This window comes from Mustela putorius, unplaced genomic scaffold (assembly GCF_011764305.1).
Source record: "Mustela putorius furo isolate JIRA1106 unplaced genomic scaffold, ASM1176430v1.1 tig00000561_pilon_pilon_pilon, whole genome shotgun sequence".
NCBI classification, from domain to species: domain Eukaryota; kingdom Metazoa; phylum Chordata; class Mammalia; order Carnivora; family Mustelidae; genus Mustela; species Mustela putorius.
This window is the reverse complement of record NW_025421415.1, coordinates 642903-661629: the sequence shown is the minus strand read 5'-3', so window position 1 is coordinate 661629 and position 18727 is coordinate 642903. Positions and strand designations below refer to the sequence as shown.

The 18727-nt window shown below is 43.9% G+C and overlaps 1 protein-coding gene across 5 annotated transcripts in view; it reads right to left on the bottom strand.

Moving 5' to 3' along the window:
• Window positions 1–18727, bottom strand: part of LOC101673611 (synuclein alpha interacting protein) — a 162490-nt gene that overhangs the window by 77150 nt on the left and 66613 nt on the right. For all 5 annotated transcript variants that reach the window (XM_004761356.3, XM_045081415.1, XM_045081412.1 and 2 more), the window contains exon 2: window positions 3741–3845. In XM_004761356.3, the coding sequence (XP_004761413.2) occupies window positions 3741–3797 (57 nt within the window). In that variant the 5' untranslated portion in view covers window positions 3798–3845. The remainder of the gene's footprint in view (window positions 1–3740; window positions 3846–18727) is intronic.

Below are 18727 nucleotides of genomic sequence, written 5' to 3'. Positions count from 1 at the left end.
GTTCGCTCCTTGGAGATGGCAGGGTTACAAGAATGAGCAGTTCAAACCCTGCAGTTTGTAAAGGATGAATGTTATTTGGGGGCCTGGGAAACTTCAAAATAATGTGATTGCCTTCTGGGTTTTGTCTCATTAGGTAAATGCAAAAAAGTTCTAGTTGCTGTTTTGAACCAATGCACAGCCTGGGTCTTAATTAAAACAAGGACCAGGCTCATGACCGGTGGGGGTGGGGGGATCATGAGATAGAAAGCATGGATGGACTACGTCATAGGGCCACAGCTAGAAAATAAGACAGGCAGTTGCAAACTTGGGCATCTTTTGGGTGAACATCTTTTCAAAATATACTGGGCATTTCCTTCCCTACTCTTGCCACTCAACCAGAGAAGAGACGTTAAGGGCTGTGAGAGATGGAGTTTATGGCATCCTAAAAGTGAAGGCATGCTTATGGGACTGACCAGGTTCTTTTTATGCCAGTGGATTTTTTTTTTAAAGATTTTATTTATTTATTTGACAGACAGAAATCACAAGTAGGAAGCAGGCTCCTCGCTGAGCAGAGAGCCCGACATGGGGCTCGATCCCAGGACCCCGGGACCATGACCCGAGCCAAAGGCAGAGGCTTTAACCCCCTGAGCCACCCAGGCGCCCCGATGCCAGTGGATTAACAAGTTGAACACATCTTCATTTTTAAATGTCAGCCTCTGAATAGCTTCCGTTTGACTCCTAAAGCAGTTGTAACATTTACTGCTGTTGGTTTACCTGAAGAGGATGAGGATAATCATTTCAACATTAAAGAGGTCACCACTGCTTTCCCTAAGAAGTGGTTATCTAAGAACAACACGATTCTGGCACATTTAAGGAACTGACCCGGATCCAATGAAATTATTATAAAATAATCTGCCATGTTCTAGAGGTTGCTATATTAGAACTTCTTTCATTTCATGGGGTCTAAAAAAAACAACAACAACAAAAAACAGATGGCTTGCGCTCAGTACTACTGACATGTTAGGTCAGGGAATTCTTTGTTGTAGGGAACACAGGGAAATTTCCTGTGAATTTTAGGTCGTTCAGAAGCATCCTTGGTGTCCACCCACTAGATGCCAGTGGGATCCCTCCCCAACCAGGACAACCAAAAATGGCTCCAGGCATTGCCAAATGATCCCCTGGGGTGTAGGTAAAAGGACCACTGGACCATTGGACCACTAGACTAAAGGACCAATGCACCCGACAAGGACCATTGCAGTAGACTATATTCACCAAGAGAGTCAGTCAAGTATTGTGCCCAGAGCAGGTATTCTAGAGACAGAGTGCCCTCAATGAGCTGGGTGGCCCTGGACAAGATGGGTGACACCTCCACGCTTTGGTTTTCTCTTCCATAAAACAAAGGTCATGATGAATTCTTGCCTCACAGGATTGTTGTAAGGATTAAACAAGATAATGCGTCTGCCCATGTGAACACTCGGGAAATGTGAGCCATTACTGTTTCAACTATTCTACGCAAGCCATTACTGTTTCAACCATTCTAAGCACTGCCATTTTTTTTTTTCCCTTCTGGTTTCAGTGTAAAGGCAGGTTTAAGAGCCAAACAATAGAAACCTATTTAAAGGGGTAGGAGAAGGCCTGAGTGCAGCAACATAGTTACAGATGGGTGATCTTTATTTATGTTTCCGAGTGGTCAAGTTGTAGAAGCTCAACTCTTACACAATCCTGTATCCCTGATTTGCTCAACAGTGCCAACTATTGCCTAACGTGCTTTATTATCTTTCAAGTAGAGATCCCTAATTCATCAAAATTATAGGCTGCTGCCAAACGATCTTCTGTAAATACAAACGCTCTATTGTATTAAAAAACAAACAAACAAAAAAAAAAAAAAAACAGTCCTGACCTGATGCCTGGTTTTTTCCCTTGAGTTCTTTCTTAACTATTGGTCATATAAATATTATTGTTACTAATCACTGAAATAATCACACCAGCTACTTTAAGAGCAACTTACTGTGTGCCAAGCTAAATGCTCCATTATCAGGTCACCCAGCACCCAAAACAGCCTTAAAAGTTAGGTGGATATCTTGGAGAGGCGAAGTTACTGTGCTCCCCGTCAGCGAAGAGCAGCAAGACTGGGCCCTAATGCCACCTTCCAAAGCCTATGCTCTTACATAGCAGCTTCATTGTCAACTCTGAGAGCAACCCTCAGTTCTTCATCATAACGCATTTCTCTCCTGCTAAGATGGTTTCCCACTCCCTCTACCTCCCTGCATGATTCTTTCCTTGCTTCTCTCCATTCAGCTCAAATACCTTGAGGTGAGTGTTGTGAAAGAACCATGCTCTGAACACTTTTAAGCGTAGTAAGTTATTGAGAGAGAGAGAGAGAGAGCAAGAGACAGGAGGGTGCCTGGGTGGCTCAGCGGGTTAAAGCCTCTGCCTTCAGCTCAGGTCATGATCTTAGGGTCCTGGGATTGAGCCCTCGGCTCTCTGCTCAGCAGGGAGCCTGCTGCCCCCCCACCTGCCTCTCTGTCTGCTTGTGATCTCTCTCTGTTAAATAAGTAAATAAAATATTAAAAAAGAGAGAGAGAGAGAGAGAGAGAGAAACAGGAACAAACCGTGGAAAGGAAGAAACTCACTTCACGTCGGTCTTGACAAGGATTAACAAAGATTGTCTGGAAGCTAGGATAGGGAGAGACTGAATTCACATGCCCCCGGTACACAAGGACTCATCCAAGGTTGTACAAAGCAGGTCATTCATCAAACTCGCCCTAGTAATCCAGTTCTTGCATATGGTATGCAAATTTTACTTCAAAGTGAATGGCGAAGTAGAAAAATGACCCCTTGCCAGAAGTGTGTGAAAACAGCTTATCTTTTTGAGACCATTTTCTAGCAGGGACCCAAAGCTCCAAGCCCTGAGAGAGTGATGAAAAGTGGGGTCAGCAACTGTGACCATGGAGGCGCTGGGAAGAAAGGTTAGAAGGCTAGCTCAGAAACAGCAACCTTCGGTTCACACACTCGGGAGAGCCCAGTTCGGCTCAGGGCTGAGAAGCCAACATGGCTGCCGGTTGGCTCTGTGACAGAACTGACTGTGTGGCCCGGGGTAAGCCACAATCAGCTCTAAGCAGGCTATGTAAGGATGACCCCTGAGAACCACCTGAGGGAAGCTGGAGGCAGCAGGAAGTTGGCGGCTTTTGCGAGAACAAGGAAGCTCATCAGCCCGCACAGCTTGACAGGCTTAAGCGGCGCCCTCAGAGGGCAGCCTGTCCAGTCCTTATCAAGGTATGACGCTTTCTCAGTCTTCCCCACAAAGTATCCAACCTGTGCTTTGACGCCCACAGGGACTGAGAGGATTCCTCTTACTGCTCATCAGTTAATAATTTGGCCATCCTTGTGTCCTTGTGAATGCCAGAGAATGCCGGCTGAGGCAAAGCCAGTCATATAAAGGGAATTATCCCTGAAGGGTTATAGTCATGCACTATACACAGGCACTTTATACATTACTCAGTGAATATTTTGACAAGGAAACAGATTAGGAAGGGAAGAGAAGGATCAGTGAGGTCAAACCCCTTCCCCACCACACATCCCGTCAAGTGAGATTCACTTCTCGGTCTAGGAGACCCTGAAACCACACTTTGTCTGTCACACGGGATTTCTGCTGTCAACTGTTAAATGCGATTGGGAGAGTTTCGGATCTACAGATAAGGCAGCCCACGGAGGTGAAGGCAGAATCCCATCAAGCGTCACTTGCAAGAAGGGCTACTTACGGATATATCGTCACTGAAGTCAATCTCATCCAAGTCAAGGTATTCAGGCGCTTCCATTATTCCTCTATGCACATTTTGAGTCAAGTCAAATACTTATAAAAAGCCCTGGGGAAGACAGAGGCAAAAAAGAAAGGCAAAAGGGTTAGCTGTTTCATAACCCGAACTCCCATCTATATAGAAACAAACAAGAATGAGAAGAGTCACTGGGTGCTAGGGCTGCCTTGGAGCACAGGTCTGCTCTCCGGATGGCCCAGCCTGGCTTTGCAGGAACAGGAACTCAGCTCCTCAGGCTCCCCAGGGAGCACCCAAGGGCCTTTGTTTCACCTCACTTCATCTGTGCTTGCGTATTTTTGCCAGGACAGTAACTCAGGTCAGCCGCTTCCCCAGACACCAATATTAGGACTGACCTAGCCGGCACCTAGCACTTACCACACCCTGGGTAAAAGCAGGGTTTTGGGGATGGGGAGCAAACCTCAACATTGTAGGATAGTCACCATATTCCAATGTCTACTGCAGGCATATCCTTGGAAGCCGTGCATGAAGCAGTAAATCCTGGCCCCCCACAGAAATAACCCAAGTATAAGACAGAGACCAACTAACCAACAGTAATGGCTACTTCAGACATTGTAGGATGATGTCCAGTTCACCCCCTGTCCACCCCCACCCCGCCCAACAGGATCCAGGCATAAATGTAAACCCCAGGGTTTTCCCCTGGCTCTGGGCTTCTGTCAGTGCTGCCTGACTGTGCCACAGTGACCTGACACAGGCAGGCGTCAGAATGTCCTCCGTCAGCACTTGCCTCTGGGCTGCCTATGGCAATCCTTTAAATCTGTCAAGGAAGATACATCACCTCCCAGTTCGCTTTCCCATCACTTATCATCATCACCATTGGCGGTGGCAGTGTCACCTAGAGATGTCAAGAACAGAAATATAGATCTCCGGGCGGTGCCTGAGTGCACAGCGTCTCCTGCAGCGCCGACTCTGAGAGCGAATGAGATTCCCTTTCCTGTAACTTGTCTTTCTTATTACAGAAACCGTCTTCTGTATTCAGACTTGAGCCTCTGAAATAATATATTCTCTCCTCTTTCCATTCTCTAATCAAGGGGGTATTTTGATGAGACTGAGAAATAAGACGACTAAGGAATGCATTATTGGAAAGTGAAAATAAATCTAAGCTGATGAAAATGGGTTTAACTAATGATGAAAATGGGTTTAAGGAATATAAGATCAAGAGTGTAAAAACGACTCCTTTTGGAGGCATTGCATTGCTTTCTCATCTTGAGATTTTTTTTTAAGCTATACAAATCGCTTAATTACAATAAATGGGGAGAAAAAATCACTTGCTATCCATACCTCAAAACCATCAGGTGATTTAATTTCCAGTGTTTCCTTCTCTTCCCACATGTATATACCATTTTTACATTTTTTAACCTTTTTTTTTTTAAAGATTCTATTTATTTATTTGACAGACAGAGATCACAAGCAGGCAGAGAGAGAGGAGAAAACAGTCTCCCTGCTGAGCAGAGAGCCCAATGTGGGGCTCAATCCCAGGATGCTGGGATCATGACCCAAGCTGAAGGCAGAGGCTTTAACCCACTGAGCCACCCAGGCGCCCCTTTTACATATTTTTAATTATAGTGCATACAGAGTTGATACAAGAAAGGGTTAGGAGGCTACTACCATGTTCAAATGAGATTATCCATGTAGAATAAATACTAAAAGTTCTTCTGGGTGGTACCTGAGTGGCTCAGTCGGCTGAGTGTCCAACTCTTGATTTCAGCTCAGGTCATGATACCAGGATTGTGAGATCAAGCCCTGCATAGACTTCCACACTGGGCTTGGAGACTGCTTAAGATTCTCTTTCTGCCCTTCCCTTCCCCCACTTCCCCTTTAAAAAAAACAAAAAACAAAAAGTGATTTCTTCTGAAATCACATTAAGGTTTAAAATGAAAACAAAATCAATTTATATTTGTTATATATATAGTATTATATATCAAGTTTACATATTATACATTAAATTGTTATTAGCATTATATGAATAATTATACAATAATTATATTAGTTATACTAATCATTAATGTTAAATAATAAATACCGATACATGTTATATATTTATATATCTATTACTGTATTTATTCTGTATTTATAAGAAGACATTCTTTTTTTTTTCTAAAGATTTTATTTATTTACTTGACAGAGAGAGAGAGAGAGAGATCACAAGTAGGCAGAGAGGCAGGCAGAGAGAGAGGAGGAAGCAGGCTCCCTGCTGAGCAGAGATCCCAATGCAGGGCTTGATCCCAGGACCCTGGGATCATGACCTGAGCCAAAGGCAGAGGCTTTAACCCACTGAGCCACCCAGGCACCCCTAAGAAGAGGTTCTTAAGCAAACTGCTTGGAACAAAAATATATCACTTTTCCTCTAATCCTCACAAAGTTTTTTCAGAGAAAAATAATGCACACTCATATTTGCAAATTATACAAAATGACTTCCTATTCCATTCTGGTGGATTCTGAGACAATCCAGACTATTTGGATTCTAGCTCATCAGCAGACAGACTTCCTCCGAATCTAGTTTCTTTTCACTACATCTGCACTCCAGGTTGAATGGTTCACCTACATATTCTATTCCCATGGTCTTGGTGAACACAAGATGACTGTGGGCGTCAGGATGAGGTGCAGACAAAAGGACTATCAGCAGAAACATGGATTCATGGGAGATGAAGCAGGAAATCATGTTTCAAGACTGGGGGTCAAGTGCATCTTTTTTTTTTTTTTTTTTTAAGATTTTATTTATTTGTTAGAGAGAGCACGAGCACAGGCAGACAGAGTGGTAGGCAGAGGCAGAGGGAGAAGCAGGCTCCCCGCCGAGCAAGAAGCCTGATGTGGACTCCATCTCAGGACGCTGGGATCATGACCTGAGCCGAAGGCAGCTGCCTAACCACGTGAGCCACCCAGGCGTCCCTCGAGCGCATCTTTAAACACAAAGACATACAGACTAAATATAAAATGCACATGAACATGTCTTGTCAAAGCAAATTCACAAGGAATCATCAAGCCCCTGTTTGAGGTGTTCTGGCAACACATTCAGCAGTATCCACTCTAGAGCAGCCATTCTAATGGGACATAGCCAGTGGATAATATAGAGCATGACATTAAAGTAGACGATCTTCATGGTTAGACTTGGAGATGGTAATGAGATTTCTTATTCCATAAGCCAGAACCCAAGAGTTACAAGAGTTCCAGCTCATGACGGGAATAGCTGGGTCACTGCCCATATTTATCTCAGTGGGCTGGGTGGTCCAGTCTCAGACAAAGGGAGCCAAGGCATCCAGAACCCTCCTCTCCTCCTAACAGAATTCTACATACGTCCATCTCCTTAAGATGCCTTATTCTCTCTACCACCCAATTCCTTTTGTCTGGTTTCAGAGCGTCTCTCTTTCAAGAGAGAAGCACTTTGAACGTGCTACATCCTTGGTTATAAAGTGCAGAAATCTCCGTGGTTCACCAACCCAGCCACATTCCCAATATCCATTGCTCCTTTTCAGGAGAGAGTGAGACCACAGGTGTCCCAGTGGGCATTACACTACCTCCACATCTGCCCTTCTGTGGGGCACGTGGCATGCTTGGGGACTCCTGAGGAATGAGGGATGACATGGGAAGATGAAGTCAGCTTAGAGCAGTGGCTGAAAGTCATCCAACATGATAAGGGAACTGGGCCGGGCGGCCGGTGGTTTTCTCATCCTGCTCTAGTGACACCGTCTCGTGCACCCCCGCACGCCAGCCCACAGTGGAAACCAGCAGGTCCCCTTTCCCAACCACATGGTCTAAGGGAATACACAGCTACAGAGGGCACACACCGGAGGCCCGTGAGTGAAGTCTGGTCCACAGATGTGATGTGTCTGGCCCTTAACAGTGTTTTTTAAAAAACAGGATGAGTTGCCAATTTGTAGACCTTGGGTGATTTCACATAAAATTCTGGATTTCTGGCTTTGCTTTAAAAATATCTGAGGCTCTGGCCAACACTGATCCGCATTCCCCATGACAACAGTTGGCTGGAGCTAAGCTGCCTCATAGACAAGCATGTGCTCCCCAGTTCACCAGCTTCCCTTCTTCGGCTCCCCTCACTGAGGACCCCTGCCTGGCCTTGAGGGCATGTGAGTGTTTGATCCGTCAGAGGAATTCAGCATTAAACAATAATTCCCATCACCCACCCCCTTCTGGTATGGGTACCTCCTGCCAAATACTGTTTACTTCATTTGTATTCCAAGATCATATTCGTATTCTAAGATTGTTTTAAATTCTCATGCCACAACAGCAACAAGAAAACGTCTTACACACAAATTACCAGCTTGTTACAATTTGTGCTTTCACAAAGCCTCCATTTTCTCGCCTAGGACTAGAAAAAGAAAACCTTCACACACGTCATCAAATGTCGCAAGGTGGGGATTTGGTTTCCTTCACTGTACAGTTGGAGGAAGGAAGGGTTCTTGCTTTGTTGTGATTGCTGCTATAGACTGATGTGGTGCTACTTCGCTGTTGCAACCAGAGGGAAGGGCACAAGCTGTGTCAAGTGCAAGCCCAAAAGAAAACCAAGGCCATCCACCATCTGGCCACAGTAGCAGCTTGGACACAAGAGAGCTAACTTTACACAGGGCCAACAAGAACAGGGTTACACATAGGTGAAAAATACTTTTAGATGAGATTTTTATTGCTGTGCATCGTAGTTGGCCTTGGACCCCTTTGAGATCTCAAAACCCAGTTATTTATAAATTTGCACCATACCCCGCTTCCATCGGCCCTGACCCTACAAGCTATAGTCACTTGCCCCAGGTTCTCTAAGGTCCCAAAGGCTTTCTTTTGTATTACTTCCCCCCTTCACCCCAATATACCTCTTACAGGATCTGTCTACCTTAGCTACTGATGACTGACTGAAATCATTCCATTTTAAGCTCAGCTAGGCCTTTCCTTTCTCATCATGGAGGTCAGCCATTTTAAATTTGTTATTCACTTAGGTAGGTAGGTTCTGTGTTGAATATTTTTTTAAGGGTGGGAAGAGATGAAGATGAAAGCTAGTGGGAGAGTAGAAAAAGGTAAAGAAAATATTTCCCAATGGTTAAGTGCTACCAATTTCAGTAGGAAAAATCTATAGGAAGGAAAATATTAGAGTGTGGGGACATAGGACTAGGTGGCTGGGACCTGTATGCTGTCCAGAAGCTGTTGGTGACACATTACCCCTTCCTTTTGTTGTGCCCGAGGTATTGGGAGAAACTCCACCTGAGCTCCAAGCGGATGCCCAGTCAGAGGAGATAAAGGACAACTTAATGAGCACCAACTCTCCACAAAGTCTGTAGGATTTTTTTTCTACTCTCATGGAATTTTGATAAACTGCCAAAAACAGAAGTCTCTCCAGTGGCTATTAAAGTGTACAGAAGGGGCTCACGGCCCTAATGGGTCTATCAACACCATGTCACCTTCTCATAAGAGACCTCAGTGATGGCCCCACTGCTTCCTCTGAGGGAAGATGCAGTAGGGGAAAGAGCTCAAAGTAAGGAGAAGTCCAAATGGATTAAAGAAAAAAGGAAGCAAGCAATTTAAAAAAATAGCCTTCCCCTGTTCTAGTATTATGCTGCTCTTCAGGTGATATTTTTTATTTTTTTGTTGTGACTTGAAAATGCAGTCTAAAAGTCATTCCAAATGAAGACTTCCAAAAATCCGTTGGCTAATGGCATCATCAAGTGGAAAAAGCTTGAAAGCCCACAAAATTTCTGTGAGAAGCTACACTCACATAAGGTACACATTCTGGTGTGCTTGGCTCATAAAAGGCTCATGGATTTGTGACTACAGTCACACATTACCTCAGTTGCTCTACTGAAGTTCTTCTTAAAATGAATTGCCTCACTCCCTTTTATAGGGAGTCAGCACGGACTCACTCTGAAGGCTCATGTTACACAGATCTCTCCTTTGCTGCCAAAGTCACTATTGCTCCGTTTACCGGTCGACTACGAAGGCCTGGTGATTAAACCGAAGTTGGGCTTGTCAAAATAAATGAGCAGAGGACTCAAAGTGATGAGGTAATCTCTATCGATGTGCATTACAGTTTCTTTCTTTGCTCTTTAATTCACCAGTACTTGGGAAAACACAGCAGCTTACAGTCCTGCGTGCATGCGCACACGCACACATGTACACACACACACACACAACACAAAGGGCCAAATCTGTACTGGGATACATGTTCGGTTTGCAAGCTTAAACACAGATACTGGACTTACTTTCTTTAGTATAACAAGAGCTTCCCCCCTCCCCCCCAAAAATCACCAACTAAGTACTGGAAAGCATGGGTGGAAAAAAGTGAAATATATGAAATGTCGTCCCCATTTGGCTCAGTAGCTTGGCTGGCAAGGAAGCAACTCATTCCAAATGTTGGATTCAGTTTCTTTTACTCTTTGATTCAGCAGTGGCTAGAAACACGGCAGTCGCTAAATGCCTGGTCCTGAAGCAGAAAAATGATAGAGGCAAGACATTTCTACTGGCAAGAGGCAACTGAAGGGGAGCCAAGAAGTACACACACAGGGTAAGGCGGAAAGCACAAGCTCTGGAGATTTCATCTCCATCTTCATGTAAGGACTCTCTCTGCGTGTACATTCTCCACATGGGTGTGGGGCGTACGATACAAGGGGACAGAGATAAGAACACAAGCCATTACAGTAAAATGTGGTTCTCACTATGAGAAATGAACCCACAGAAGCCTGAGACACCCAACCCAGACCTTGGAGGCGAGGCGCCTGTCGGGGGCAGGTAAGGTCTAAGCTGAACGCTGAGGGACAAGGGTGTGAGTGGTGAGGGGAGCTGGAGGGCTGGAGGAGATGTGCCAGGCAGTGGTGGCAGCATGGGCAAAGGCTGAAAATGCTCAAGCAGAACTTTCAGATAGGCAGATCACATTGATTTCATACCTACTGCTGTTTTTGCTCCAAAGAAGGAGTCTTGGAGGGTGCAGGCCAGAGTGGTAAGCGAGGGTGGTCGGGGGATTATTTCCAAAACCAGAGTGTAAACACAGCACATTTTCTTGGAATATCACATTTTCCAGCTTGGTTGGAGAAAACACAAGTAAATGTTTGCTATCAAACAAGAGACGACATATTGACCTTGCTCCAGCTCCCAGGGAACGGGTGTCGCTCTTCCTGTGTGACTGTCCACAGGAATGGTAGTAAGGCAAAGCTCTATACTGGGGTCTGGGTCTGGTGCCCAATCTGGAACAAACTTTATACCCAGGGTCTAGGTGTTTCTACATACCCACTCCCGTTTATGTTTCACAAAGGCTCTGAAAACCTTTATAGTTTCTTCAGAATTTCTTTGGTGAAGATAAAGAAATTGAGGCTCAGAGAGGTGCTCTAATTGCCTCACAGACACACAGCCAGGGTTTTTGATGTTAAGTTTGCTTTTCTCCCTTATTCCAGTTTGCCCCAAACTGTAGGGGTCAAAGTAATACTTTGCCTGTATCAGACATTTGACTTTTTTCAAGTCACCTTTAATTTTTTTTATCGGACTTTATTTATTACAACTCTGTGAAGAGGTAGAGTGTGTGTATCACGAATTGTAGTCATTTCCTTTCTGTTTCACAGATGGGAAACACACGAATGTTTTGGCCCAAATGAAGTACCACTAAGTAGGAGAAAAGAAGCTCAGACAAGCCATTTCCCACTAATTCTGGGACTCTACTGGTTTGCCCTCTGGATAGTTCTGAAACATGGGTATGCCTTTGAACCATCTGGGTCAGAATTCCATAGACATCCCTAATTCTTCATTGTATCGCTTTGGGGGCTTACAAACTGTAAGGCCAAGAAAACAACCTTTTTCACTCGCCAGCAGTATCTCAACAGAAAAAGAGTATATGGATCTTTGCGCACCTAACATTTGTTACCCAAAGAGGTCCCTGAACTGCTCCATAAAACAATATGTTCCAGCGTTTTGGTTTAATATTTTGACTTCAACTTCAAAGAAAACAATGATGAATGTCGTTTCTGATGTCTTATTAAAAAGGCAAGTAACTGCTGGGTCATTGGATAAAGAAGATGTGGTATATATACACAATGGAATACTATGCAGCCATCAAAAGATATGAAATCTTGCCATTTGCGACAATGTGGATGGAACTAGAGTGTATCATGCTTAGCGAAATAAGTCAAGCGGAGAAAGACAACTATCATATGATCTCCCTGATATGAGGAAGTGGTGATGCAACATGGGGGCTTAAGGGGGTAGGAGAAGAATAAATGAAACTAGATGGGATCGGGAGGGAGACAAACCATAAGTGACTCTTAATCTCACAAAACAAACTGAGGGTTGCTGGGGGGAGGGGGCTTGAGAGAAGGGGGGTGGGATTATGGACATTGGGGAGGGTATGTGCTTTGGTGAGTGCTGTGAAGTGTGTAAACTTGGCGATTCACACACCTATACCCCTGGGGATAAAAATATATTATATGTTTATAAAAAATTAAAAAATTAAAAAAAAAAAGGCAAGTAACACAGCCCTCTGTTGGAAAACCTCATTCTGGAGATCAGCACTGCTCTGACAAATCCCTACAAAGGTTGGCCTTTTGGTAGTTTAGAGCTCTTGCTTATAGTTTAAAATTCTTGCAAATGATTTGCAGGTCACTTCATTATTTCTAAAATCTAAACGCTGACCATGAACCAACTTCCAAAGGTTTTAGAGCTTGAAAAGACTTCAGTGGTTAAGCCTAGAGGACGAGGTACTTTTAAATTGTGGTGTGTATGTGTGTGTGTGTGTGTGTGTGTGAGAGAGAGAGAGAGAGAGAGAGAGAGATTTTAAATAAATTTATTATTTGAAAATCTTTTTGGAAAGAGGAAGAAAAAGAACCATACTTAGAGGAGCTTCACAAGACAAGAGAATGTATAACAGAAAAGAGTAGAGACACACCCGTAAACACGAAAATATTATACTGTGTTTGGTTCTGGATGTCCCTTCTTATGAAGGTCAGAGGCAAACTGTTACGTACCAAGACAGAATAAGGAAGTCAGGACAGCTGGGGTTTGGAAAGCTGTCTCATGTGGCACAGCCAAGGAAGCATCTAAGGTGGAGAAGAGAATCTCCTCTCCCTCTATAACCACAAAGAGCCACCATGTAAAGGCAAGATTTAATCCCAAGGGTTGATTTTAGAGAAGTTTTGGGGACACCAATCTCAGCAGACTTCCTCCTAATAGTAACTGGAATGGGCTTAATGGAACAGGCCGCTTTATGAGATCACAACCACGCCAGCAAGAAATTGTTCATCTAGAAGTTTGGAGGGATCCTTCGAGGGTGAAAGATGGGACTCCCATATTTGTAAGGAGGAAGAGACAGCCTCCTAATACAAAGATTCTGTGTGGTGTGAGATGGTAGTGGGAACACCCTTAAAAGCGGGGCAGGACCTCAGGACAGTCCTGACCCATCTGGACCTCTCACCTCAGTGCTGCCATGACAATCTCTGTCAAACTTCCCTCGACCTGTCTCATCTACCACCCGGATGCCACAAGGAATGTGAAGGAAATATAGAGATTGAGAGACAGCAAGAAAATTAAAGAGAATTAATTTTTAAAAGAGAACTGTGATGTTCATTCAGTGAGAATATGATTTACTCTCTGTTGTAGATAAAAACTTATCAATTCTACAAGGACAAAACTATGACCTAATGAGGCCCAAACAAAAAGAAATTATCCGGGAAGAAAAAGGAAACATTTCTAGCACTGGGAAGTTGAGCCTGGACGTTAGCCAGTCGTGTCTTCCACCGGCTTCTGGAAAGGAACTATGGAATAATTTTGGAACTGGATCCCTTGCTCTGTTATGTATAGGAAACTATCCAAATCCAAGTTCCAAATTTTTGGCGCACCTGAAGCGGTCATGCTTTACTTCTGATTTTGCAAAGATTGTTTGATTTCTGCAGTGGATTTGCTTGGCAATTATTATTGAGGGTGGATGGAATACAGATGACAATCTCGATTCCTTTTTAGGCGGAAGTAGACATAACAGCAATATGCACGAAGAGTGTTCAAGACTCTATCAGGAGTCGGCCATCTTGGCTGAGTTCTCCTCCCTCCCAGCGTTTGTAAAGATTGAACTCCTGAGGAGCCTTAAACCAGTGTTCTCCAAGTTCAGTCCACAGGAGAATCCCCTGTGGAAATTTATTAAAGCAGATTGCTGGGTCCAACCCCAAGGGTTTCTGATTCAATAGGCTTGGGTGGGGCCTGGGAATTTTCATTTCTCACAAGTTCCCGGGTGATGCTGATTCTGCTGGTCCCAGAACCGCACTTGAGAGCTGCTACCTAAGATCAATAGCTCATCCCAGCCCCGGCTACATCTGCACTTAATTAAAAGATGGTGACCTCTTCCCCACATCCTCCATGTCCACAGCTGTTAACTTCATTATACAGGATCCATGCCTAGTGCCCTTCTAATTAAACTGCCTCCGTGGACTCCACTGAGCATTTCCCATGAAGACCACCCAGAAAACTAGAAGACCTTAAGTCTCTGTGTGTATGTGTGTGTGTGTGTGTGTCTGTTTTAATTCCCAGTGCTATACAAGGGACAGACGCCCGCCTACAAAACCCTACAAAATTTAGGCCTTGGTTACTTTAAAATTTCTCTTCTCCATAGCACTTCATGGCAACAAAGATGTTCTCAGTTTCTCCTGTTAATGAGATCCAGGTTTATAATTTTAGATGCAGCCTTTACAGAGCAAGAATCTCAATACAGGGATATCCAGTCACAAGAACTACAGTATAATAAACCCCACGTCTACTAATAAAGAAGGAAAATGAAAGAAAAAAAATAAGCATCTAATGAGAATTAGCGTAAATTCCAATGCTTATAACAACATGTACACATTGTTAGATATCTAAAATACTCCCTGAATCTGAAGAAGTCCAAATGGCTATACTGGCTCCCTGTAAAAAATAAAATCCTGGCCATGGTTTTTTTTTTTTTTTTTTTTAAGATTTTATTTATTTATTTATTTGAGAGAGAGAAAGAAAAGCTAAGCAGGGAGGAGGGGTAGAGGGAGAGGGAGAACGAGCCCCCCTGCCCCGCACTGAGCAGGGAGCCTGAAGCGGGGCTCAACCCCAGGACCCTGGGTTCATGACCTGAGCCAAAGGCAGATGCTCAACCTACTGAACCACCCAGGCATCCCAATGGCCATGTATTTTTAATTAATTGTGGTTATAAAATACTTATTTTTATTGAATCCAAATCCAGAAATCAGATTACTATGGAGATCTCATCAATTCCTCCAATTAAAATGTACTGACTTAATAACCAAAAGAGGAAATAAACTCTCTGTAAAGTGAGTGACTCTTTTTTTTCTGAAGAAGAGGATAGTCTGATTTGTAGGTAATTAAGCAAGCTTAGCTCAGTAACCAAATATTTGCACATCGATGCATACACTCACAGGATGATTAAGCAAGCACTAATTCTTTGAGCCAATGCTTTCATCTACTCCTAATTTACTGAAGACTCTTAAAGGAAAATGAATGCAATCTGCTTCCCACTTAGATGAGGTACTATGACTAATAGTACAAAAATTGAACACTGCATACTTCATGAATGATTTTCAACACGTGGCAAAGCATGTTAAGAAAAACATATGATGGAAACACAAGATTAGTATCAAGTACCGATAACAATTCAGCGAGGAAGTATCAGCCTTAACTTCAACGATACCCTGTTTTCGAAAGCAATACCTGGCCGAGGGTAAATACTTATTATTTGTTACATAGAGTTTATTTCCAGACTGTGACCCTTGGTCACTCACTTTGGAATTTCTACATTCAAAATCTCAGTCTTGTCCCCAATGACAAATGTCCTAATGACTGTTCTTTAGCTTTTAAAAACTTCGTGTTCACGTTACTTTCTTGCCATTTCCCCCGGAGCTCTGCTTTCAGAGAGGAGGGGGTCTTCGAGCCCCTTTGCAAAAACTGTCTAGTGATGATGGCTAGGGAAGCCTCAGCTGCACCTTCCCAGGCCAGGGCCCATTTCTCAGGGATGAAAAGCAAGTTCTTGAAAATGATGGTTACCAGAGCGGAGTGAGTGGGAGGTGATGGTTGAAACAGATGATGGGGATTAAGGAGCACACTTGTTGTGATGAGCGCAGGGTGATGTATGGACCTGCTGGACCACGCTATCATACACCTGAAACTAATAGAACACTGTATGTTACCTATACTGGAATTAACAAAAAAACAAAATTAAAAAAAATAAAAAAGAAACTGAGTTCTTTGCCACTAAGCATAGGGAGAAAGAATAACCTCTCCAGGTGGAGGTGTGGGTCTTTCCTCTCTGGGACCACAGAAGGATACGAACTTCATTCTGTAGTGCACCAACATGAGCAGGAAAGGACTCAGAGCTGAGAAGCCTGAAGAGAGAGCTGTGAGAACAGCTGGAAAAAAGACACAGGCTGCCAAGTCTTTTAAGAAATAGACTAAGATAAAGTGAGAAATCCAAAGTGGAGTGATCAGCCACATTAATAAAATACTGAACTTGGCCCCTCTAAGGATTTCAACTTCTGAATCATCATCTCCCATCCAGATGTCGCCATATGTCATTTTCTTTCTTTCCAAAAGGAGAACAGACATCCAGAAACAGACAAAGACTAAGGTGGCTAAAGGAAGAATATCAATCAGAGCTAAAAATATTTTCCCATAGTAAAACTCTACCTGCCGGTTTCCATAGTCAATTAGACAATCCACATAAATCCTATTAGGAGACAAGGGGTCTGTATCATTTCCTGCACTGTGGTGCTCTGATTTTCTAGCATACAGTAAAACCGGGAGGTACGCTGCCAACCCAGCCCCCGCAAGGGCACACAGCACCTTCCAAGAACGTTTCGGATGATCGGGGTTGGGTGCCTCACTCAAGGGGTGGACAGCGTGGTAAAGCTTCCGGTGGTAGAATAAGGCAAAGTGCAACACGAACCAGATGGCCAGCGAGGTTGTCAGGGAAGCTGTGAAGTGCACTACTTTGCAGCCTGCAGAATCCAACATGAAACCGGAAGAACAAATTATTTTCAGGACATTCACCACCAAGTTTTTCAGGAGGTGGACAAACACAAAGCTGAAAATCAGGAGGAAGGACGTCTGTAAACGCCCGGTGGTACACTTCCTTGTGGAATAAAATAAACACACGTTTCCAACCACGCTCACGAGGATTAGGAGGGCGCAAGCAACGATCTCAAGCACGTCGGCAGATGGCTTCATGGTCAATGACCAACTGGTTATCGTGGATATCTTCTCTTAAGTCATTAGGTGTTTGGAAAACGTCTTAGCGAGGAGACCTGGGCTTTTTAATCCACTAGGCTGGCAAAGCCTGTTGGTGGCAGAACATCAACTCTGATCATCCTAACAGTTGTGAGGTGTCTGTGATAGCGTCCCACTGGCTCCAGCGATGATGGGCGGCGGAAAACAGAACAGCTTTCCAAGGGGAGTCTGTTTTATCATCTCCAGGGACTTAACTGCGATGAGAAAGTTCCAGGTGTCCTCACTTAATTAAAGATTCTTGGAAATCTATTTATAGCCACCATAATGCAATTTCCTAGATAGCACGTGGTATAGTTTTTGACAACCATAGGGGAGAAAATGACATTAAACTTGGGATTGCAAAGGAAAGGTGGCCAGTGGTTGAATTGACTGTCTGCTCGTGGAGAAAAAAAAAAAAAAATCAAAGAAATGAGGTATCTGAATAATAAGGTTTCCGAATAACAAAATGACCAATGACCAATGATGGTAACAAGGCAGCTTCGTGAGGTATGGCAGTTTTCTAGTACCTCTACCATTTTTACAAAGCAGGAATACTATGATCTACCCCGAAGATCTCATGGCATTGTTGACATAATGAAGGAGATGTTAGGGAATATTCTCAATTACAGTAGGGAAGGTAATAACAAAGGGAAGGAAGGAAGGGAGGGAGAAGAGAAAGGAGGGCGGAAGAGAGGACATGAGGACACTTTCATAAACATGGGCATTATGTCCATGACCGAATTTCCCAACGATTGCTTAAAGAAACATTCTGATCGTTGGGAAGTGATTAAGTGGACCTGTCCACTTCCCCATCCCCCAGTGCACAGAAGTCTGCAAAAGACTTCTGTCCTAGGAATGTCTGGAGTGTAAAAGAGCAAGGGCGGAAGAATAGCGCTGGAACACGTCGCTCAAGAAATCAGCCATTAGTTCATTCCTGGATGAATTCTGTTGGCTAAGTATGTAATAATGCTCTGTGCTGGGGACAAACTACTTTCCCTCCACTTCTACATTCTGCTGCCAAGCAGCCCATTCCATACGGTCCCAGCTCATGCTTCAGTCTGCCTCAGTGGTTTATGGGGCCCAGCCTGCCCTCACTTGAGCAACCACACACAACCAGCTTCATGCTGGGAGTTTGAAATTGGGTACGCTGCGAGTACTGACACCACATGAATGATCAAATGCTACAAATCAGGGCTTTCGATGAGGGGACAGGATTGTATACTCCCTGTATCTCTACTAGACTAGAACAACGCTGGCCTGAGCAAAAAATCCAGATCTGGGAGATAAGAGATGGGCAGATTATCTATCTAAGGATTAGATCGGTATTTGGTACTCACCAAATGCCTTCAGTAGGGATATGTGTAAAAGGTTTAGGGCAGCGTGCAGGTGAGAAAGCTTCCAGAGGCTGAGTGGGAAGAGAGTGGTGTTTGGGGAGCTGACCCTTCCTATTAACCCCCTTATCCCTAATTGGTTCCTAAGACAGATAGAGCCACCTCAGAATCCTCACACTACATTTTTCCTCCCTGAAACATATCCATTAACTCAGCATTATTTACACTCCGTCAAACAGCGCCCCTTAGTTTCTTATGATGTTAGTAATAACAACACTGGTAAAAATAACAGTAATGACACAATCACAAGGCTCACATCCACTAATATTTCTCTGACACCAATTTGAGCCAGACACCATGTTGGTGTGTTCCTTT